The sequence below is a fragment of the Rhinolophus ferrumequinum genome, chromosome 3, assembly GCF_004115265.2.
Source record: "Rhinolophus ferrumequinum isolate MPI-CBG mRhiFer1 chromosome 3, mRhiFer1_v1.p, whole genome shotgun sequence".
Lineage (NCBI taxonomy): Eukaryota > Metazoa > Chordata > Mammalia > Chiroptera > Rhinolophidae > Rhinolophus > Rhinolophus ferrumequinum.
This window is the reverse complement of record NC_046286.1, coordinates 99,516,371-99,541,006: the sequence shown is the minus strand read 5'-3', so window position 1 is coordinate 99,541,006 and position 24,636 is coordinate 99,516,371. Positions and strand designations below refer to the sequence as shown.

The window sequence follows — 24,636 nt, the reverse complement described above, 5'->3', positions numbered from 1 at the left end:
CATCACCACAATCTCAGCTGCTGCATGCCACACGGATCTCTCCCACCAAAGTATTTCAGCATTTACATTCTATATAACTCTGCTCTTAGCCCTTATTTCCACAGGTTTTCTAATTGCTTCCTAAATCTCCCTCACTATGCTAACCACAGCTCCCTGCTTACCACTGACACTCAGCATCATTCAATAATTAATGAGGTCACATACCTCAGTTTCCCTATTTGATCTTTTGGGGATTTTCCCTGAATGTGACACAAATTCAGTGGAAGAACCAAAAAGGTGCCCAGCATAATACAACAAACAGCGAGACATCTATGATCTCTATTTCACTAAGGCCGTGTCCCCGTGGCACCAAGTGAAGCTGAGACCTGGTGGTCTTCTGGGCGGTGTGACCCAATCCACCAGCTATATGGCCACGTCTCACCTGTGCTCACTTAGCTAAGGTGTCTGCTTTCCTGGGATCTGGTAAAGAGCATGATGCTTTCTAAGTCTTACCTTGGAGAGATGGGCCCACATAGGGCAACACAGCAATTTGTAAAGATATTTCCGTAGCTGTAGGGGTTGTAATTTTCTTTACCTCTTTTATTTGACCAAGATCCTTTAATCTGAAAGAAAAGGAGAGTCAGTAACGCAGTATCCTTTATATCAATGCCACAGTTCAGGCAAATTGGACCCTGAGAAGTCCACAATGAATGCAAACCATCTTTACTCATTTCTTCAGGAGGACAGAAATGGGGATACTTCTGTCAAGGAAAACTGGCATTTACCCCAAACTTGGAAATAACCCAGGTCAGATTGGGGAGAAAGTAACATTCTCTTTATAAGGGACAATAATCCCTTATTTCTGCTACATGGCACTGAGAGGTCAGCTCACATAAGCCAGTGGAGATTATTTTCATACGCACATTTAGTGTGCTAAACAGTAATTAAATGAATGGCAGCCCAAGAGTTAACATGGCTCCCCTAATTGCCAGTTTACACCCCATCTGAATTCAGCCTCACAATGTCGTCAAAATAATTTTTCAGACACTAACGTTCATAGTTACCAATTACAAAAAATGTGTATTAATACGCTCTTAACTCACATATCTCATCAGCACCGATTTTCTCAAGTCTTAAAGGGAAGCTGAGTGATTCTGAGACATTTAATTCATACACTAATGGAGACTCGGTCAGAATCTAAATATTTAGCACAAAGAGGACCAGACTTATGAAGAAACATTTTCCAGCATTGTGCTTCTTGTTTTGATACCTCCTCTCAATCCATAGTAAGTATAGGCATGTAATCCTGGACAAAAAGTCGAACCCTGGGTCTAGGTGATTGCCTCCAAAAAGGAACAGAGATGGTCACTGTGAAAGGCAGGCCTATGTGTTCACTCTGAGATGCCAGCCTGCCCTGGCCTCTCTTCAGGGGAGGGGTGGCAAGTTGCTCACAAAACCACTTGGAAGGAAGCGAACAGAATCTCCTCCTCAGGGCTCAGAGTTGGGTGTCACTTGGCCGATCTTAGTATCTAACCGATGTGGCCAGAAAGGAAGACAGTTCAGAGCTTTCCAACAGAGAAACTGGAGAACAGATGAAATGTCTGCACGTTCTTTGCTTCCAAGGGCTCACATCTCAAACGGGATGCGTGGAAGACATGGCCGCTAATCTTCTCTGTCCCTTTTCTCCTTGGTTGCTGAACATAAAAGAACACACCCAAGCCCCATACCACCAGGAACTTACATCTTCATTCGTCGTCTGGTTGGAGCTGATCAGGTACGTGTGGAAACCCGAGAGCCCAACAATAGACCAGACGGAGAAGAAGCACACCACAGCCTCCAGCACGGTGACGTGGAGTCAAGGAAGCGAACTGGGAGGACGGGAACAGCTTAGGGTCCCCCAGGAGCCGGCGGACTTGCGATTAGGACAGGAAAGCACAGGCCGACACCGAGCCCTCTTGCATTTGTCTGTCCATTTAGCCTGGCACCGGCGAAATCGACTGGTCTCCCTAACCAGAGGGTGACCGTTGCGGCAGGCCCCAGGCCCCATTCTCCTGCCACTTGCATAGCATCTGCACTCAGTAAATGACTGCTGGGCTCCCTGAACATGGCCTGCTTACTTCTTAATGGGGGACAGTTCCTCTGACTGCCCTCCCCACCTGACCTTCGCCTTTTCTTGTGACTCACTGTGTTGCCGCTGACGGTGGCAGCAAACCCGGGAAACTCACTGGCTGGAGTCGGCAGAGGCCAGGCTCCCGAAACAGGACTCACTACTGAACATCAATTCAATCAGACTCTAATTTTGGCTTCTGAATGCTGAGGGCTGTAGTCCCCACAGGTTTCTCTCCCAACCCGACTTGAGGCTGCAAATTGTCACACCAGCAACAGTTGACAGTCATGTGCAGGGGTGACTGCCGATGGCGGTAGCCCAGGCAGGGCTTAATCTCCATGGCTTTCTCTCTCTTGACAGCCCTTCCATACTTCGGTGGCTGTCTGCTCCCACCTGTGGGTGGGCTTCTGACCCGGTGGGGGCACGCCTCAGAGTGGCATCAGGTGAGGGGTATTACTACTTAGGGGACCTTTGCCCTGACCCTCAGCCAACGCTGACATATAAGGCTGTCTTCAGCTGTTTGATAGGTAACAGGGAAACCTGGCTGCTCAGCACACACTGAATCAGGGGAAGTTAGAGCTCCACAAGGTGTGCAATAACCAGAGGAGAAAAAGCTTGGCATTCTTCAACAGAAGAGAGAAATCAACCAAGAGTGTGGCAATTTGAAAAGACTAGAGAATTTCTCTGTCCCCCAAAGGTTTACAAAACTCTGTTCATAAGCTACAGATGTTTCTCAGAAAAAAAATTCATCATAGGTCTGGGAGTTTAAATGCATCCCTCTGCCCTAAATTATAGGGAAAGAAAGTAAATACTCATGCTTTCCCGATGCTTCCAAGGATGGAAGCCATAGACCATGCTGTAATGTATCAATTGATTTTTGCAGGATTGTATCCAATTCATCTTTAGACCACAGAAATAAATACATTATCCAGGGCAGTGCCATAATTCTCCACGTCACAATGGGAGCCATTGTCTGGGCCTGTGGGGCTGCACACAGCAGGAGAGGCGAAAAGGCTCCTGGCTGGCGACGGACTTTCAGCAACAGGAAAACCACTGGGTCTGCTCTGGGAGAGGCAGAAAATGCTTTACTTTTCTAAGGTCTAAACTTCTAGAAACTGCAAGCTCGAAAGAAAGCACCACCCTGGAATGAAAAGGACATCTCAGGAGGAGAAGAATGTTCCTAGCTAGCCGAGAAAGAAACAGTCCAGAGCAGCCGGGGTCTTCTAGATGGCCCTGCCCACCCTCCTGGAGGAAGGAGGTAAATGGGAGGGAGGAGCAGTCACATCTCTGAGAAGAGGAAAACCAAGTCAGTATTTTGGAAAAGCTGATAAATATGGATGAGTAGGGAGGAACAATGGGAGAATAGAGAGATGCAGAGAAGCAGATCCCTCCCGGGCTGCCACCAGCCTGGGCAACCCCTTCATTTCTCCCAGGATTACTCGGGTGGGCAAATGGGGATGGGGGGAGGCCCGGTGTGCACCTGGGGACGCACGAATGGTGGCCCTTGTAGCAAAGAGGGTCTCATGCTTTACTGCTTTCCCTCCTCCTCCTGTCATCCCTCCACCCAAGAGGGGACAGACTGGGGAGGCAACCCACGTGGGAGTCCTGGCCCACACTGGTGTGAGAGCAGACGTGAAGCAGGGGGAAGGTGAGTCAGGAAAACGGGGTGCATCAATGGAGACGACACTGGCTAGGAATTTGTAGAGACGAGGAAAAGATAAGAGATAGAAAGATCAAAGAGAAGGCGATGCCTGAGATGAAGTAGAAAAGAGAGAATAAAAAAAGGGAAGCAAAGATTTCTTTACTGAATAACACAAGAGCCGAACTTTGATCTCAGAAATACTATGCGTCTCCAAAAGTTTACATTCCAGGTAGAAAGATGGTGATGTCAAAATATCCAGAACATTCATATGTGTGAACCATGTAGAGACTGTCATTAAAAGTGGAGGTGAGTGACAGCATTTTAAGTGGCTCCTCCCCATTTTCTGGCTGTTGCTCCTTCTGCAATGCCATTTGCAATCATTACCCCCACAAGGAGGCATTGCTGCCAGCAGATATGGAATTGTAAAGGTTTAGAGCAGCAACAAGAAAAATGCAGCTTCTATATTAATATCTCGTGTGCCTTAGAAGCATTTTATAAATAGCAGAATGTAGTTTCACCGTTAGCTCACAGCTGTATCAAAATGACGTGAATTCAAGGCAGGGTGCAAACTGCGGCGGCTCACTCACGCTCGCTTCTCCCCCACACAGCTGAGGCTTCTCCCGGTACACCTCAGGGAATAGTCACCATCATTCATAACTATGGCTGGCATCACGGGCTATGTCTCAGGTACTGTTCCAAAGGCTTCACGGGGACTAACGCAGTCCTCAGAACAACACAGCGAGAAGCACAATTCCCACTTCACCTACAGAGAAACTGAGGCAGAAAGCAGTTAAGTAGAATTTAAGATATAGCAGAGCTAGGATTTGAACCCTGGAAGTCTAGCTGTACAGCTATGAGAGAAAAGCCAGAGGCTGGTTCCTTTCTTAATTCTTGCTGAGGAACAGGTGGCTCTAGGCTGACCCTCCCTTCTGCTGGAGGAGAACCTTGTCAGGGATTCCGGAGCCTGTGGCAACCGAAGGAGTCCCTTCCCCTCCAAGTTCATTGTCAGACTGCAGTACAAATATCTAAACAACATATCTCCTCGCTGACCCAACAGCTAGATGGTGAAAACATTGACGCCGTAATAATATCAAGAAATATAAATTTCTCTTAAATGTATAAAAACTCATTTACTGATTTTTTTTTTAAAGAGAAATAAAAGGAAACATGCCAATTCCACTGGAAGCCAATTTAATAAGCACTTGGACATTTATTGCATCAGAGTTCCAAATTATAGCAGCTGCAACTGCCAGCCTGTATGTCTCCCCCAACTCCCAGTAAGACAGCGAGGCCCCTTTGTGTTCCGGGGCATGTCTTTAAATTCCTCACAGTCCCTAGCCCAAGATGTCACAGCCCAAGGCACTCGCTAGCTGATTACAGAATTAAAAAGGACTGACAAAGGCTGATGCGCAGATGCCCCTCCATTGGGCTTCTGTGCATTCCCAGGAGTGCGTGCTCTCCATGGGGGAGGACGAGCTCCCAGCTCTAAGGGAATAGGGCCCTGATCACCCATGGGAAGTAAGCAAAGGGACATGGCCTTGAACGACATGGCCATCGTGTTGGGCAGAATGGTGAGGACACCTCAGTATTTGGAGAGTCATAAAAGGTGAGAGATCATGGAACCCAAAGCTTTTTAACCTTTTTGGGTTCCCATTGTTTTCTCAGAAAAATGCACACAAACACATTTTTTCTTATAAGTTCAGGAGGCTTACAAACGCCCCTGACACCTCTCCACGGGGACACATTGACTCCCAAGTCAAAATGCCCTGATTTATTCCAATCGCTTCTTTTTACAGATAGGAGGCCGAGGCTCAGAGTGGTCAAGCCACTTCTATGAACTCACACAGCAGTTCATGGCAGAACAGAACTAGAACTTGGTCTCCAGACTTCTAGGAGAGAAAGAAGCCTTCCCAAGGCCCCAAACTATGGCAGTGTCACAGGACAGGCAGCAAGGACTGAGACTGCCTGTGACATCAGTCCCATGGCTTTAGACTTTGTCTAATGCGTGAAGAACTTGTCTCTGTTACTATGTCACTGCCTATCTCTTCACATTCCTGCATTCAGGCTGGAGACCTGATTTTTTTGCCTAGTGCCAAATCCAGATGACAATTTATTGTAGAAAGTTTGTGTATTTCAAACTATTTCATTAACCAAACTCCCCTGGCTCCCAGAAGGGCCAGGGAATGCTGAAGTGCAAGGCGGTGCCTTGGGCCCTTTCCTGTCTGTGCACTGGGCTTATGAGGCCCTGGGTGCCACATCGTGTTAAAGGATTGCTCCACGGGCACCGGACACGTACCCCTGAGTCCTCATTCGTCTTATTCTGTGGTGGGTCTGCCTCGGGTTCTGATATTTAAACCTAAGAAACAGATGCTGTTGGGAACTTCTTTTTTTTTTCTCCCCCTAAAAGTTACAGTGGAATAGGCGACGCTTACTTATGGGAAGAGCTTTCATGTAAGGTTAGAATCAGAGACAGTTCCTTTTGTTCTCTAGGTTGAATGTCTACATCAGCATGTAATACTTTTATTTAGGTTCAGAATCTGTCAGCATATTTTCCTCATCAATTAGATGACCCCGTAATCCTTAGAGATAGGAAAATACAGCTCGTGCCCGTGTCACCCGAGTGCCGGCTCATCACGCTGCCTGGGATGGGGGCCCTTGACTTCACGGTGATCTACACGGCAGACACTTTGAAAATGGCAAGTCCCTGAGACCCTTCAGACGAGATCACTTGACCATCATCTTTCAGGCTCTCAAATCCTTTTCTCCTAGATGTTTTTATATCAGGCAATAAGGATGTGTTATCGTCCCAAATCAATCTATGAAGTCACTATAATTCTAATCAAAATTGCAACTGGAATTTAAAAAAATGGAATCAGACAAAATGACTCCAAAATTAATCAGGAGGAGAAAGTGTGCAAGAAAAAGTAAGAAATTTTGACAAAGAACACCATGGGGATGGGGACGAGAGAAGCCCTGCTGGTAAACAAGCAAGGTGAGAACAGCACCAGAACAGAATCTCAAACAGACTTGTGGACACACGGGATGAAGAAGGCATTTCAATTTAGTGGTGGAATAGTAGATGGCTGGTTCTCAAAGGGTGGCCCGGGGACCCTTACGGTCCCCAAGAGCCGTTCAGGGATCCTCCAGGTCAAAACTAGTTTCCCGTAAACATCCCAACATTATTTACCAGTTTCACTCTCATTCTGTCACTCAGCGGCTGCTTCTGGAGGCTGCATGATGCAAGATGTCATCATTCTCATGCTAACAGAATGTTTGTGGATTCTTGTGTTTTAAAATGTTCTCAGTTTTAATTTCAAACGCAACATATAGAAATAGATATAATCTACATAAACAAAAGGTCTTGTTTGTAAGACTGTAAAGGGGTCCTGAGACCAACACGTTTGTGAACTGCTAGAACAGAATAATAAGCCATATGGGGACCCTTTTGCTAAAGATTTGGGAAAAATAAAATTAGGACTTCAGCTCACACCACACACACAAAATTATATTGCGGACAAATTACTGTGCCAAACTTAAGAAACAAAATATAAAGGTCATAAAGGAAAATAAAGGAATTATTTGTAAAATTTTGGGGTGAGGCTCTAAGGCACAAAGCCCTGGAGTCATGTAGTATAAGGTTTATAGACTGATTTCATTAACAAATGAAACACTTTTGTATAAAAAAAAGTAAAGTTAACAGATTGGGAGAAAAATATTGGCAAAAGATATTTAAAAGATTATTACTGAAAATACATAAGGAATATGTTAATAGAAAAAGAACAAATAGCCCAGTTAAAAAATGGACAAAGGGTATGGATTGACACATTGTGGTAAGAAAAAAAAGGCAAACAAAGATGAAAATACATACAAACAGATTATCCAGAAAATGAAAATTAAAACAATGAATTTTTTTCAGCTCATCAAATTGGCAAAACATCACAGACGTGGTAACACACAGTGTGGGTGAAGGTGTGCGGAAATGGGAAAATTCATTGGTACAATCTCTTTAGGGGACAATTTGGCGCATCAGTCAACATTTAAAATATGCTTAACTTTCAACTCAATGATTCCACATCTAGTTGTAAATCCTAGAGAAATACCAACCCATGTGCACAAAGGAATACATATAAGAAAATTCACTACTGCATTTTTTGAGCAGTGAAAGAATTAAGACATCTAAATATCCATCAAAAGAAAAGTACACTGTGGTTCATCTGTGTTCTGGAATTCTATAAAGCAGTTGAAAAAAGTACGAGGTAGATCTATATGTTGACATGGAAATATTTCCAGGAAACATTTAAAAGTCAAATGGTAGAACAATGCAAAGAGTCTGATCCCTTTGAGGTACAAGCAGTTTCCCCAGCTGTACACCGGTCTGTGTGCGTGAGTGCTCACATATGTCTTCAAGCTCGTAGAAGACGATCTGGAAGGACTCGTAAAAACTGGCAAGGATTCCTGCAGGACGATAGAGGAAAAGACAAGAGCACCAAGGCCTCCTTCTTACTCTTACCTTTCTGACTGTTTGAAACTTTTTACAGTGAGCATATGTTCTTTCATTACTTGGGCAATTCTAAAAACCAAACCACTCCTCCCCCACTTCATGATCTTATGATGCAGAATGTGATGCTTATTCTCCATGAAACTCCCTCCATCTGACAGGGTGGGGACAGTGGAAGGAGTCTCAGTTCCCTGGTGGTTAGTTAGGAGAACCGGACTCCCATTCTGGCAACACTGCAGAGTATAAATTGATTGGGGTCACTAACCTCTCAGTGTAGTTCCAGACCGAAGGACACCTCTCCTACCTATTTCCTGGGGTCCTTGCGACGATGAACAGATCTCATTTTGGACGGGCCCTGAAAGCCTAGTGTTAGCGAAGGCCTGTGCTGACTTCCTGAATTTTCCATTGGGCCTATGGTGTCTTTCCTTTACGAGGGCACTCGGGCCAACTCCAAGCCTTCTAGCACATTCCATTAAAACACAATGACGGCCATTCGTGTCTTCCAGAGTGTGCCTCGAAATGACTGCAAATTGGGGATAAAAAGGCCTTCTGTCCAAAGCCTCCACAAATGTAGAATTAATTGCCATGTGATTTCCCAACCACTGAAAACTCTTTGTTTCGGGAGCGCTGAACAATAAGTCATGATTGAAAATGACTGTAATCCTTTTAATTGGACATTAACGTTGGTCCATTGAAATGGCTGTTGATGGGCAGGGATCCCCTCTCCAGGCTTCTCCTCAAATGATGCGGAAAGCCGGCTGTGGGCCCTGCGCATCTGGTCCTCAGGGCTCCGCCTCCCACACCTGAGAAGCCCGAGAGCAGGAGGCGTGGCCACGTGGCTTCCCTGACCGGCGTCACTGGTAACGTTTCCCATGCGGCTGTAACGGGGTCACTGTCGGGTACCTGATTTCCCCGTCCTTCCACATCTCATGCACTTAACTCCAGAGGACCCTAAAGTTACTCTAGGCTGCTGTGGAGGTTCCCGTGTGTGGTCTGTTAGGTTCTGTGGGCAAACATATCTCAAACGGAGTTCCTGCCCCTGTGCCCAGGGCTGAACCCTCAGAACCGCTGAGCCCTTCCTCCGCCTCCTCACTCCCAGTGGTGCTGGTCCCACTGCCCAGCTCCCAGCTGAGCTTGGCTTGGATTTCGATTTCCGGGCCTGTCCTCTGCAAACGTCTCCTCACTATTTCACTCCATTTGTTCCCTGCTGCAAGATGAATATCCTCAAAAACAAAACAGCAACAAACCCCCAGCTCTGATGTCATTCACTTGCCCCAAATCTGAGCTGGTTCCCCAGTGGCCGGGGGAAGGGGGCTGCTCCTCACTGGTGTTTGGCGCTGTCATGACCCACCCCCTCTCCTGGGAGCAATCACTGCTGCCCTCCCCGCCACCCCTTCCCCAGGGCTTAGCTATCACAGCGCCTTCCACGTGAGCTAGTCGGTAAGAGCATCTGTGTGCTTATACCATCAGGGCAGACCCCAGCGTTGATTGCCAGCACCGTTAGTCCGCAGTGCCACTCCCTGCCAACCCTGCCCAGTGACTGAGAGAACACAAGTCCGCCTGGAGCCTTAGAAAAGGCCTGCTCTTCCCTACAAACGCGGCACACCCACCTGGGGCCTGGCTCAGGCCCTTGGCCCTGCCAGGGACCTCTCCTCTCCATTCTCCTGTTAGAACTCCACCCATCTTTCCAAACCCTGTGCAAATGCCACCTGTCTATGCCTTTCCTGATTTCCTTGCAGGGTGTACATCTTCCTTCTGGATCTCACTCCCCACTTCAAGTGCATTCTACGACTTCTTTTTATGACACTTAAGACTTATTCTGCTTTTAAGAAATCAGAGTCATAGCCCCGATTTTGGCATCAACAGATGTTCCTTGAGAAAAATGAATCGTGCTGCCCCCATCGCTGCTCTGTCCCCTTTTGATGGAATGTGCTTCAAACTCTGGACGGATTGTTTTTTGGTTTGGTTTTGACTTTGTAACCCCAGCAGGTTTTGCATGCGGTGGGCATTCAGTAAAAAGAGTTTGAAGGAAACAGATACACAGTGGGTCTCCTCTGTTGGGACCTGTCTGGCTGTGTGGACTGAGGACCAGTGACATCCTGTTTGGAGAAGACTCTCCTTTTGTCCCTCTCCCTAGGGAAGGCCAGGAGGTTCTTCAAAGTTCGTAGCACCAGGCAGCCATCCCATTGCCCTAGAGGCCTGCCCCTCACTGCTTCTCTGACGCAGAGATGAAAGGGAAGAAGTGGCTTCAGGTCAGGGAGCAGACTAGGGGAGGTGGAGAAGGAGGAGGAAGAAGAGGGAGGCCAGCAAGCTTCCTTCCCCCTCTTCTCACCACAGACAGGGCTGAGGGTGCACAGTGGGAAGAGGCTGCTCCTGAAAAGGAGCCAGGCGTCCTACCCACAGCCACTCACGGTGTTCCCTCCCGCCGCCCCTGCCCCCTCTGCTCGCCTTCCCTCCGCCCTCACTTGGCCACACTCTGGAACGAGACCCCATCCAGTCCCGGTCGGCTTATTGAATGAGCTGGTTGATTCCTTTCTGTTAAAGTCTTGCTGTTTCATGTGGGTCTGAGGAGGAGCTTTTAGTTGATCGATGTTTTCATCCTTCCTGTCAGTATTTCTGATGAGTGGTCTTGGTCGGTTGTTCATTAGCCATTATTTCTAATCTCACTTCATCGAAGGCATTGTTTTCAGTTGGACATTTTGTACAGTAAATCCATGGTGGGAAACCTTTGCCTGTGTCCTCCTTCCTCATCAAAGTATTTTTATATCATGGTCAGAGGATCCAATTGAAGGCCACTGAACAATTTTAAACGTAAGTTATTTCCTTGCCTGAGAACACTCTGCAGAGAGCACCTGCAAAAGTTACACTAGACTCTAGTCCTGTGCTCAGGCAATTCAGCCAGAAAACCGCCCTTGTTTTAATAGGTCAGTGCCGTGCCTCGTAGATTCTTGCTCCACACAGACTGCAGGTCTGGAGAGCACGAGCTGGAGGCAACAATGCCATTAATCAGAGGACAGCTTCTATGAGTAAAATGTCACAGATCAGTCTCATCCATCATAAATCAACTACCTTAAAAGAGATTCCCAAGCTCTCAGGACTCCGCAGTGGAACGGAGCTTAGAGCTATTGAATTTAACATTTATCTGGTGCTGGAATCTCCTATCAAACTGACAAGCAGGATGCACCCTCCTTTCGAGCACCCTCTGTGGTCTCACTGCTTCCCTGGGCTACGCCATTTCTGAGCAGTGGTGAGCACACTGCTCAGTGAGCTGAGAGCTGCCCCTCCAGAAGCTTCCGTCCCACCATCCCCATCCAGCTCCCAAGCCACACAGACAGCCAGATATACTGACCAGCTGTCCCAATGGGGTCTAGCCCTACTTCTCACATACATATCACCACCGACCAGAACATCGTATTTTTCCAAAAGCACATCAGAAGCCAGTAGAACCTAAAGCATATTTTTCTTCTGGAATACAAGCTTATGATAAACCAACATAACTCACTTCTTAATAGACTCATTGAAGAGAGAGAGATTCTTCTCCAAAGCACATATTGCAGAGAACACCCGTCAGAACAGGGGGCCTTTGGTCCTCATACAGTTGATTGGGGAAGGGGTGTTAGTAGCACACATAAAATATTATTGTGCTTTGTGATGAGAAGACCCACCCAGCACCTCACTTTACAGTATGGGTATGTCTGATGTTCCTGACATTCTGTTCTATATCTAAAAAGAATCCAGACGATTAGGGCTGAGAGCACTGCCCATACTGCTCATGTCACCTCCCTGCTCGTCTCTTCCCTACTGGGTACAGACAGGCAGCTTTGCTGTCAGATCCCACCTGAACCTCGCTCTTGGCTCTAGCTTTTCTTTGGGAGAGAAATGAGGTGGTTTGATCAGAGTCTTTCCTCTTGGCTGAGGCAGCTGCCCTGGGATATTCTGGCTTCAGCGTTAGGTTGTCTTTTTCCAGGCAGGAGCCCAGCGTGACAGTGCATTTCAGGAGGTGTCTCAAAACCCAGTGGGACTCAAATGGGTAGGAGCAAAGTTATGATGACAATAATCATAATAGAGAGATGGCGGAAGACGGGGCAGAAGAGACACAGAGTGTGAGTGGGACTTGATCCACTGGTGCTGGCTTTGAAAAGGAAAGGACTCATGAGTCAGGGGTGTATCAAGGAAGCGGGGACCTCGTCTTCTAACCCATAAATTCAGTGAACCACCTGAGCGAGCCTGGGAGAGGATTCTCCCCAAAGTCGTCAGATACGAGTCCAGGCTGGCTAACACCTCGATTTCAGTTTTGTGGGACCTAGAGCAGAAACCATGCTGGCTTACTGGACTTTGACCTATAGAACAATGTGATGACAAATTTATGGTGTTTTAAGCCTCTAAATTTGTGGCTCTTCATTACAGCAGCAACAGGAAGCTAATACGGCCGACACGCACCGGAGCAGGGCCGAGAGAGGCCATTACCAGGAGGGCCCAGATATCTTACAGCCCAGCTGTGTCTGGATGCTGTATGGGGCCTGTCACGCTCTCAGAGCAGGTTGTGGCCGCCAGACTGTGGCCACCAACCTCCTGAACATGGAGGACATGCCTGGGTAACACCCTCAACAGGGAAAGCATCAGGCTATTGATGGAGGGGCGGCAGCTAGACACAGCAACGCTGTTTGGAAAGGCAGTGGCTGAGATTTTTAGGCATTTTCAAACCGGGCCATAGGGAAAACTCTTTACTTCCACCTGAGAATGATAGTCAGAGGGAAAATAAGCTAAAATTTGCTCTGGACCAAACGAGCATTTCTCTCTCCTCCCTTTTCCACGGGAATAGTTTCTCCAGCAGTCAACATACCATTTCGAATCCATTGCCACTCTTTCTTTCTATCTGTAACATCTGTCTATTCCCCTGATGGGGGAACACAATGCTCTTGATTATACAGATTACAAGCACAGCCAAACTATGAGAATGAGCAGACATGTGTGCTCTAAAAGAAGGTTCTGGCAGAGGCTGGCCATCGCACATATTGTCACAAAAAGAAGCCTCCCTGAAACCACTCGTGCCAGGCACATAAGCAATGCCTTGCCGTTGAGTGTTCTCCCATACATTCCCAATAGTTGATTTTGTCGACAGAGCATTGTCAAGTGCAGAGTGGTTTGACTACCACAGGTCAAAACATTGAGACACGAAAGGGTTAAAAGAAATGACCCAGACCTCATAACTAACGATGACAGCTCAGGAATTACAAGCAATTATTCCAGTCTAGGACTTGCTACCTGGTCTTTCCTTCGACTCCTCCCAGGGCTGTGAGAGGATAAGACCCCCACGTTGGGAAGTCTGTTGTGGATACAGAGAAGACTAGGCAGCAACAAGCCCAACCGCACGCAGCTCTGCTCCAGTGGGGGGAGCTGTGCCCAAAGGTGCCCAAGGAGAGCCAAGGGGAGCAGCAGGTAGCTTGCAGGCCCCAGGCAACGGAGTAGCTGAACCCCCCACACACACACCAGTGAGGAGGTGTTCCTCCCCGCCCCTCTTATAGAAACCCCTGTCATTGGTGTCCATCCGTCCACTGAAATGTATGCACACGATATGTACACGTCAGTCAAGTTCTTCATTCTTTATGAATTGTCTACCACAAGGTGACGACTCACAGGAGTAATGAGGAGTTCAAGTCCAGTTGACGTGGTTATATGAAGAAGAAAGAGAACTGGGTCCTAGAAGGAGCCAGGTCAAGGGGCCCAGCAGGCAGATGCTACGCCAGTTAGTGTAAAATCTAGCCGGGCAGGGGAGGGATGGGAAGCCAGGTAAGCACTTAATGGGGGAATATTTTTTTAAAGAAGTTTAAAATTCTAAGGCTCATGCTCATATGTACTGTGTGAAAGGATGGGAGTAATCCAAATGAGTGGAGATGAACCATCTCAGTCTGTTCTGGGCTGTGAAAAGGTTTTCTGTTCCTGCAAATAAACACGGGTCATCCTTACTGCCCAGAGAAATGCCAAGCTGCACCCCGAGACAATCCACACAGAGGCTCGGGGGATTCCCATCTGGCGGCTGACTACCAAGCAAGGGACCCACACAGGGTCGTCCATGGATACTCCGTAGGGACCACCTGCTGTTCCAAAGGAAGTCAGTAGGAGCTCACAGCCTTACTTCTCCCCAAACAACCTGATTTAACACAACTCAGTGTGGGGCTTCTGGGGTGGGCGAGACTTCACACTTGGTTTTCTAGCTAAAAAGCACTTCAATCTGAACAAGGCTAAATGAGTCACAAGTTCGAAGTTCAAGCATTCAGATGCTCTTACTCATATAAGTAAACATTAGAGAGTTCTTTGGATGCTTGACAGAACAAAAAAGAATACGGTTTCTGAGGATTCAAGCCCAAGCCCAAGATGAAGAGGTAACTGAGTAGAAGACTGGTCCAGTACTTAACATGTTAGCCTTGTCACAAATGCAACAACCACAAAGGATATCTTGCAGGACTGTCCTTAAGAGCATTTAGGAATCCTGTTTGTTGTGAACCTGTGGGAATGAAACCAGAATTTAGTATTCAAACATTCACTTCCAGAAAAACAGCCTTCATGCTGAAAGCTCTCTCGTCTACATAAAAATAGTAGGTGTCTGAAGATCAATTAAATAATTATATTTTGTATGTGCTACGGCACTCAGTGTACTGATCCGAGATTGAGATTCCACTAAAGTTATTCAACGAGAAAATGGCATTTTCATAATTTGACCCAACATCTGCAGGATACTTTTTTCAATAAAAACAGATGGATGTCTGCATACTTCCCCATAAATTATAGCTCTGATTACTCCTTTGTTTTCCTCATTTTAAGAGGAATGGAGGCTATGGAAGGCTCATTTTAAGAGGAAAACAGAATACTATATGTGATTTTTTTTCTCTTCTTTTATGAAAGACTGTTTTTCTGGAGTTTGTTAACTTTTGACCCTGGATGCCCTAGAAACTAGGCTACGTATAAAAGATGTTTTTCTCTGTGTCCAGAGTAAATAAACTCATAAAACCGAAGTTTATTACTAACCCCTTCTGGGTTTAAGACATTTTAATATGAGCTGTCTGTGCAAGAAAACATTTCTTTAATGGCTTGAATAAAGATGCATCTGACGAGAAGCAATTTTTACTTTATGCATTGACATTATGGTTTTATGACTTAAAACCCATACGGAGGGACTCTAGAAGCGCCCATCGTGGAGTGGTGATGTTGGGTCCTTGCTATGCTGCGTGGAACTACACGTCTGGGGACATGATGTGGCCTGGGGCAGGGATGAGATGAATAGGGAGAAGATGCAACAGGACTGGTGCAGTGATTTCTGCTGGCGTGGCTGCAACGTGGGCGTGGGAGGCAGGGTTCTGGACCCCTCTGTGTAACTGGAAACTGTGTCCAGCTATGGAAGGCTCCACATTCTTCCTCGAGTTCCATTCCCTCTGTGCTGTGCTCCCCTTCCTCTGCGCCCACTGGCCACCACTGAGGCACGAGGGAAGCCAACCAGTGGGAGAACTAATAAGGAAAGCTTAGGGCTCTCTCTTCCAACCCTGCTAGGCCAGTAGGGCAAAACCAGCAAGTGGACTGCTGCAGATCTTAGAGCAAACACAACCTCGAGGCAAGGTGAGACCGGAAGGAATGATTTCTCTTTCCCTACTGCATCCAAATTGTATTGCTTTTCCAAACTCTCCTTCCTCTATGAGGAATTCCAGACACCACCCTGCCAGGAATCTCTGCGGTGACAGATTTCTTACCTGCTCTCCCTACCCAATCATGGCCCCCCTCTGAGAGACCCTTACCTGGCAGGGGGAACTCAGGTGACAGTTCCCCAGCTGCTCTCAAATAGCCGTCTGCCTTTGCCAGTGTTCTCAGCATCTTATGGGGAATAATGGGAACCATAGAAAAACGTCTGCCCTTCCTGAAAGCCTACAGGCCAAGCCAAAAGGGGGGTTGGGGTGACGTTGTTTACGATTTTTTGGGGGGAAGGGACACGCAGAACAGCTGAGAGGAAAATTATTTGCTTTTGTCTACAATGTTTGGTAACTTGCAGGCAGATAAATTCTGAATGCCTTTTTTGTGGAAGATGGGATTGGCAATATATAAGCATAAACCACAGCAAACCTGGAGCCAGGGTAGGTGAAACTTTAAAGGAGATGAAAAGGGAAAGGCACATCAGCCCAACTGTGGTGGCAGGCAGCTGTCTTCACAGCGTGTTTATGTGTGTGTGTGTGTGAGAGTGTGTGTGTGTGTGTGTGTGTGAGAGTGTGTGTGTATGTGTGTGTGTGTGTGTGTGTGTTTTCCCAGAGTTTACGTGTATGGTTGAGCAAACGAAAACTGGCCCTTGATATCCAGAATGTAGGGGCAAGGCCATAAATACATGTGATAATATATATTATAGGAAAGCATTTCGAAGTTCCTAAGGATGATGTAGAAATGTAATGTGGAAACACTATCTGTCAGTGTCATACATACTACGCTGGAATATCAGTACTTATTTCTTCCGCAGTTGTGTACACAATTGCTTCTTCTCTCTGATTCTTTTGTTCATTAATACACAGATACGACCCTGGTTACTTCTGCCATTTTGCCCCTCTGAAAATAGAGAGAAAGGGGCCTCTGCAGAGCCATCATCCCCAGGTCACATGGGAAAGGTCTCTAACGAACCTCAACCCACGTTTTGCAATCCTGTCAAGTTACGGCTCTCAAGCACATATTACAAATTTGTGTCACATTCAGATGAAAGGATTTCAGTCAGGAAGAGTGGGAACTAGGACTCAAAATGCCTAGGAAAAGTTGGAATATTCCATCTAATGTCCAGAATTGGCCAATATTTAAAAAGAACTAACGTGAAACTTTCCATGACACCCACTTCCCCCAGGTCCCATACAAACCCCACCGAAAGGGAGGGGGAGGAAAGTCTTTCTAACCTCAGCCTTAGCACCCCCTACTTGTGGTTTCAGCGCTGCTGCATGGGAAGAAAGTGAGGAATGCACTCTGATGCTTTCTGGAACGTTTCAGAAAGAGGCTCTGTACTTGCTAATGGCCGGTTGTACTTCAGGATTGTGAACAAGAGGTATTGCTGGCCTTTCATGTTGCTAATGGCGCTGTAATGGAAGTTTAAAGGCTTAACTGTACAGTTCAAAAAAACTTTATAGTTCAAGGCTAATTACCTTCCTTCTCATCACTCCCCAGTATGGCAAAGTGAATGGCCAAGAGACGAAAGAAATTCAAAGTTATGACCTTCAGAAATGGGAATGAAAAATGCCATTTGCTTCAAGTATCCAGAAGGTGCCAAAAAATGTATACACATTTTAAGAAAGGAAAAACTATTAAAATCGTAATACTCAATATATACTGATAACAAGTCACGTTTGACTTCTGCAATGACAAGAGGTGCTCAAAGTGGTTCCCATCCGCGTCCAGACACTCCTGATGACGGCGAACGACTGCTTGAGCAACGTTGACCAAAGTGTCCACTTGTGTACATATTTTTAGCGCCCCAATATATTAAATCTCATTTTTCATCAGGTTGCTTCCTTCATATGCCAGGGGTCGTTTACTGATGTTTTAGCAGACGCATGAACACCTTATCAAACATGCATCTTTAACATATGTAGACATGCATGTAAGAAAACCTAGTCTTTATTCCTAGATGCTTCTTTTCTAGAGAGGGTGATTGCTTAAGTAGATAATATGTTAAAAAAATAAAAAAGCTCTACTGTTCTATGGTTATTACTGCAGCCATTACCCCCTGGGCAAAATGTGGGTCTGATTTGGTTCTTCTAGGGGATCCCTTAGCAGAACAGAAAGTGAAGTCACTGAGGTTGGAATAGGAACAAGTATATCAAGGGAAAAGCCTTGTTAAGTTAAAGAGAGCCTGACCCAGGTGTGACCCTGGCAGCTGCTCTTGGAAGGATGGGGATGGGGCATGGAAGGGAGGAGGGGGAGGATGACGGGGATGGAGGAAGGCCAGAAACAGAAAAGGGGGCAGGCTGGAAGTGAGGAAGGGCACAGGGAGAAGGGAAAGAGAAGAGAAAGCCCGAAATGATCAAAATATTAAATCAAAATTAAATCAGAAAACCAAAGTCAGGCAAATGGTTACATACGTAATCTGATTTCGCCAGCATACTTACGAAGAATGACGTGGGTGATAACGAATGCAAATATAAAGACTGTCAGAAAAGACAGAGATAAAATAAACATATAAAAAAATCTGTAGTTTCTTTTCCCCACACAGTTGCCTACCCAGGGACAGTGGTGATCAAACCGTTCTGAAATGAGAGGCAGAAAAAAAAAAAAAGGAAATCAATTAATAAAATGTCTTTTTACATGAGAGCTCCTCCCCCACCACCCAAAACTCTGATAATATAACAAAATGATCTCACACTATGTATTTCCAAATTAACAATCAAAATAATGCTTAACATTACATTTCAAGACCATAATTATTCTTTCAACAGAACTTAGCTGTTTTGAGGAAACAAAGAGTATGCATTTAATCCAATTACAATTTGAAAAGTAAAAATTTCATTCTTGTAAAAGAAACCTCTTTGGTTCACAGAATGGTCTTCTCTTAATATGGTACTGACACCTTGGACACTAACTGCTGGGCTGGGCGGCGTAGGGTCTGCACCTTTCATGAGGGTAACCGCTTTGCATGGTAAGTGGCAGCAGAGAGAGGGCCGAAGGTGCCTGGGACAGGACAGAGGGACAATCCCTGGTTCCCCATTCCAGTTACAACTGCTCCCTAAGAAATATCTGTGCTATTTCGATAGTCGTATGACAATTGATGTCATTTTTTTAAAGTGCAATGTAGTACACGGGATCTTTTAATCCACAGTTTTCAGCTTCCTCACCCGTAATACAAGGATACTTTATGGAGTTCTTGTGGGTTAAATAAATTAATGTCTGGGAAGGCATTAATAAAAAACCATATATGATGCTTTGTAGTTTTGTCAAGAGCGGTGATATACATTAATGTATTTGGCCTTGAAACGTTCCTTTGAGGAAAATGGTGATGTTGCCCTATTTTACAGATGAGCAAACTGAAGCTTAGAGAGAAGGGAGACGATTTGCATGGGACCACACAGCTCAGAAGCAGTGGCAACCACGTCTTTCTCGGGGTTGATCCCGTCTTCCCAATGCACAGGCTGCCCCCAGCACTTTGTAAATGACATAGCCCTGGCTTCGGGCATTCTTATACTGTTACCCCAGGTACACTAGGTACAAACCCACGTCTTCTCACCTTGGGCATTTCATATGACATCTGTAATGCATTTGTGATTTATTCTTCCATTTGCAAGTAATGGCTAAGTGCTTCTCTACCATACCACTCAGCTGATCTTCTATTCAGAAGGACTATGGAGAGTATCTCTAACACACCCCCTCACCTCCAAATGCCTGCGTGGGGATGGGAGAATGCTAGGCATACGACCTAGCTTTTTATTTGGGCTCTTTTCCGAACTTATTTCTGGCCAATTTTCACATTTTATCTATCCGTATGTGCTTTAAAAACAGAGAGGGCTACATGAGGTGAGACTATGTAAAGAAAACAAAGTTATCCAAGGTAGTCAACTTCATTATGCTCTGATCACCTATCCTAAGTCACTCATCTCACATTTTATGTCTAGGGCAAGCTTATTTCTTGAAAAGGGCCTGAGGACACCTGGACATGGTGGTGGCAGAGGAACTGTAAGATTCACTGTTGTCTGCAAGAGATATTAACGAGCAACAGCCAATCTCAGCAGAGGCTCCAAAGAGAAATGTCAGAGCTTGCTGTCCTGGTGACAAGCGGGTGGCCTAAACGATGCCGACACTCAAAGGAAAGCAACTCCTACGGGTGTACCCATGTGAGTTACATGTTCACGCGTGCTGACAACCCCACGCAGCTGCAAAGGGAACCCTAATCATTTCCCCAAGTCGCTGATCTCCACAGGCGGTGCAGTGGCGAGGTTTACACAAAGTACAAAGAGAGAAAAATGTCTGAATCAGCCAGACTTTCCTAAGACTTGGAGGCTGTCATTTTGAGAAACCTCTTTTCTTCTTCATACCTGAATATAGAAAATGGGAGTGAGAAGTAGAGGCTGGGGCACAGAGGCAGGTGGTAAGAAGGCACCTCTGATTCGAGCTGTCAAAGCTGATCTCTGTGTTGGATGGGCCTCTTCTCTGGAGTGAAAATTGAGCAGCAAAGAAGACCACAGAGCGTGGGGGCATCACTGACGCTGTGATGCCCCCTCCGAAGTGTCACGGTCTCGGCAGCCCACTGTGGATCTTTTCAGGGAGGGGGCAGATGGCAGTTGTATCTTTAGCTTAGAAGTTTACTATTAGCTAAGCTGTGATGCCGTGCTTTCCCGAGGGAGGCGGAGCAAGGAGTAGCAAAAGCTACAGATGAGACGCATGAGACGCTGCTCGTGGCGTCTGGGATACCAGCGACGGGTGTGAGCGCCTGGCTCCCTGGCAGCCCTGAGCTGAAAGCAGTTTCCATTCGGAACTTGTCTTATTGAAAACTTTTTCTTGGCGGACGAAAATCCCACCGAAAATGTAGGCTCACTGAGCAATTGTTTTACTTAATGTTTTTCATGTCCTTCTTGGTGTTGGTTGAATACATGGTGGTAAATGAGCTGACAGACTCCGTGGGCATCTCTGAGGAACAAGCATCGGAGTCCAGGGCTGTCTGTCTAACGGCCACCTTATAGTCCTCTCGCTCCCCGACCCTGGTGCCCTCCTCCCACCGCCTTCCTCAGCTCCCCTCTCTGCCTGACTTCTGGCTGTGGGCTGCACCCAGGGGTCAGGCTGGGCCTCTTCTCTTCTCCACGGACCCTCTCTCTCTCACTGGACACTCTCTCTTCATCCCAAGTTCAAATGCCAGCTATACACTGATGACACCAAAATGGCCACGTATCGTCTTCGGCGGCTGACTCACGCTGATGTGGCTGACGTCTCAAACTTGACACCCAGAGAGAGCTTCCCATTCTCTCTCTCCTCTTCACATTCCCCACCTACCTCTGTTCAACCAGGCTCCACTGTTGACCTGTCCTTTCCCTTCACCCTCACGTCCAATCTATGAGTCAGTCCTGTCAGCTAGCCCCATCTTTATCTAAAATTATCTTAGTTTTCATTTGCTTTTATCTGCTAGTTCTACCCGAAGCCTTTAATAAACATCTGCCAAATGACTGAATGAACCCTCGAACTACCGAAGGGGCACCCACGTGAGCAAGTACATTGCCCAACGTCACACAGTTAGCGCATAGCAAGGCTGGGACGGGGCCCAGCTCCATCTGCCTCCAGGACTCTTGCCACGACTGTCAAGTGCCTTTCTTAAATATGTGCCACATGCCCGGCGTTGTAGCAAGTGCTAGGGCCACTAAGAAAAAAACAACAACCAATGACACTCTGTGGCGTCAAGGGGTTCCTCATCGTCTTTGGTGAGGACACTATTTCAGACTCAAAAATCCTCTCAGACCCCAGGAACGAACGCCTAACAGAGGAAAAACTAACTGAGTGCTGAGATCAGTCTGCTCTCTCACCACCGTTGGCAGCATACAACAGCCTCCCTTCATGGGTCAAGGATAAATGGGACAGGGGGTGGCTCGCCCTATCCTGCATGCTTCTGGCTGTAGCCCAGAGGACTGGGGGAAGCTTGGGAGCTGCGTGGGATCATTTAGAATGGAGAGGCTCATGTTATTCGGTTTCCCGGGAAGAAGAGCAGACAAGAGCTGGGCTCCAGCCGAGCTGGGAAGAGAGTGAGTGGCCACAGCTGACACACGATGTGGCTCCCAGGGAACTGAGGGAAGCAGTCATTGGCTGGGAGGGAGAACATCTGGAGGAGGAGAGGGGAACCCGACAACTGGCAACGCAAGCTGCGTGCAACCACAACATCTGAGACGTTTCAAACAACTATTATTAGAGGTCGATTTGGAGCATTTCTGTGTGGAAACGTTGAACAGGCTGTCTTCTGTCCTGGGGCGTGGGGGTGGGGCGTGATGGGAAGGTCTTTGAAAAAGCACTTTGGAGCTCTTGCTACATCCCTGAGTCTGAAGTTTGGATCCTACATTGTCTCTGGAGGGTTCCTTTGAAGAGAATGAGGAGCTGTTCCCTGTAAGAGGCCACACAGAAACAGAGCCTGGGGGGAGGGAAGGGAACATGGTGCGGCGTGGGGCACTGACACCACCTAGAAGGTTCTCTAATAATTCGAGACCTGAGTTAGCTAGCGGGGGGCCCTGACCACACCTCAGTTAGTTTAGCATCACTCTGCCCTGTGATGATGTGTGCAAGGCGAGAATCATTTCTAGTCACCCTCGTAGCCCTGGCACCTACCTGAGAGCCTGGCGTGTGGCAGACACAGCACCATTGTGCTCTCAGTGAAGGAAGAGACACCTCTAATTGCCTGGAGTCGGTTTCCAAGTGCTCCCTGCTCCTGGTTGCCAGGTGGAGACAATGGAAAACGATAGTGAAAGATAAGATTTCGCACAAGCCAACCGCAGGAAAGGTAGGGGTCTGTGAAATCTGAGTACGTTTGGGGAAGGCTGAAGGCTGGAAGATGGTGACTGGAGGCTAAGAGCTGAGCGAACAGTTGTTAGTGTGAACCAGCTCATGGAGAGAAGTGGCCCCTGGCCTGTCCTGCTAACCGCGGAGGCAGACATGGTTCTAGTAACAGTCCATAGACGCCCCTCGGAAACCAGGAGGTTAGGGGTGGAATTCAGAAAAGGGCAGCAATTTCCAAGTCACCTGAGCTCAGATTCTAAGTGGGGGAAAAAGGTTCCATTGAAATAGCCAGTGGAAAGATAGTCTAGGAAAAGGAGTTATGGCCCAATGTTGTTAACCCAAATGATGAAAAGAATATTGTTAACGATGATTAAAGCTGCCATTCACTGAGTTACGTCATTACGTCATTTATCCTTGACAACAGCCTTGCGAGGTAGATGCTGTCCTCCCACTTCACCGAGGAGGGACCCAGGGAAGAAGGTGAGGGACTGTCCCCAGGAGCTGCAGGCCTTGAGCTGAGTGAGAGTACCACTCCTCTGACTAAAGGAAGGTTTAATTTCTGGGAGAGACGGAATGCGAAAAAGAGGGCTTAAAAAGGAGGAGGAATGGAGAAATATGAAAATGGGACAGGACAGAAAATCCACTGAAATATTAAGGGGAAAGCATTTGCAAAAGTTGTGTTTGAAGGCTGCCAGAGAAAGGAATATAATGTTAAGAATTTGAAATCTCCCCAAAGACAGACTCTAATATGGGTCCTCAAGAGTGGGATCCAGAGATAGATAAAAATCACCCTAAGGCCAAGCATGGGTGGCTGGAAAATTCTGCATTTTCCATACAGCCATTGTGGGCTTTGGTCTCAGCTTTGGTCAGGAGAAGGGGACTAATCAACTCCTTTCTCCAAGAGAGTTTTCAAAAGCATGCGAAATAATAGACACAATTAAAATGTAAAACTTCTAATTTAAATGTTAATTCGATTTTAATTAAGTTAAATGTTTTTAAAGGTGTGAACTGCAAAATGACTTTTTCTTTAAACCTGGGATATTTTACCTCCAAAAGGAGAAAAACCTTGCCTTAGGAAGAATCTTTTGTTCTCTTAGGATGACGAATGTTGACATATAGGGGCACATATTGTTACCTGGCCCGCACGGTTCCCACATAGTTCATAAAATTATGTAATAAGAACATTTAAATATTTAACTAGCTAACGTATTAGCGGACCATGTTCTTAGGCACTAAATAATTCATGCTGTTCTAGGGCTTTCAGTAAAACCTAAGTTATAATAGCTTCGCTACTGCATTCAGTGATGGGTTAGATGTTTGGAAAGCACAGGCTTACTGCACCTCCTCCCCCACTCTCACTTCTATCCACCCTTTTTTGAGTCCTTGCTGCATGCCAAGCACTGTGCTGAGTACTTCACGTGAACTGTGCCATTTAATTCTCCCCAAACCTGGTGAGGTATATGCTATTATGCCCATTTTACAGACAAGGGATGGGCAGACAGAGGAGCTGGCACTGGCAGCTAGGTGCTAATCTGAACTCTTAGCCACCACCTGTTACTGCCTCGTGTGCCAGTTCTCTGCTGGTCACCGTGCAGGTGGGCCTGAGGACCTGGTCCTCCCTTGTGGAGCCACCCCAAGGACACCCGCAGCTCCAGGCACAGCATATCAGCAGGAATGGGTACCAGGATGGAATGCTGGCACACTGAGACTGGCACTTGCGTGGTGGCCCCTTGGGCCTGTTCTGGGCCCTTGTCCTCTGCAGCATATGAGAAGGCCTAGCTCATACCTGGGGATGCCTGCCGAGCAGTACTCTACGGTGTGGAAAGATGGCCTCATCCTCAGCAAAGCAATCATTAGAGGAGCGGGAATGGCTCATAGAGACGCTGGATTTGACAGAGCTGCTTTGCACGATGATTTATTGAGACTGTGAGGCTTAGG

The 24,636-nt window shown here is 46.7% G+C and overlaps 1 protein-coding gene across 4 annotated transcripts in view; it reads right to left on the bottom strand.

Moving 5' to 3' along the window:
• Positions 1–24,636, bottom strand: part of ZDHHC14 (zinc finger DHHC-type palmitoyltransferase 14) — a 252,179-nt gene that overhangs the window by 29,764 nt on the left and 197,779 nt on the right. For all 4 annotated transcript variants that reach the window (XM_033098468.1, XM_033098478.1, XM_033098487.1 and 1 more), the window contains exons 4-7: positions 18,348–18,485; positions 14,683–14,731; positions 1,721–1,823; positions 493–602 (exon numbers count right to left, since the gene is read on the bottom strand). In XM_033098468.1, the coding sequence (XP_032954359.1) occupies positions 493–602; positions 1,721–1,823; positions 14,683–14,731; positions 18,348–18,485 (400 nt within the window). The remainder of the gene's footprint in view (positions 1–492; positions 603–1,720; positions 1,824–14,682; positions 14,732–18,347; positions 18,486–24,636) is intronic.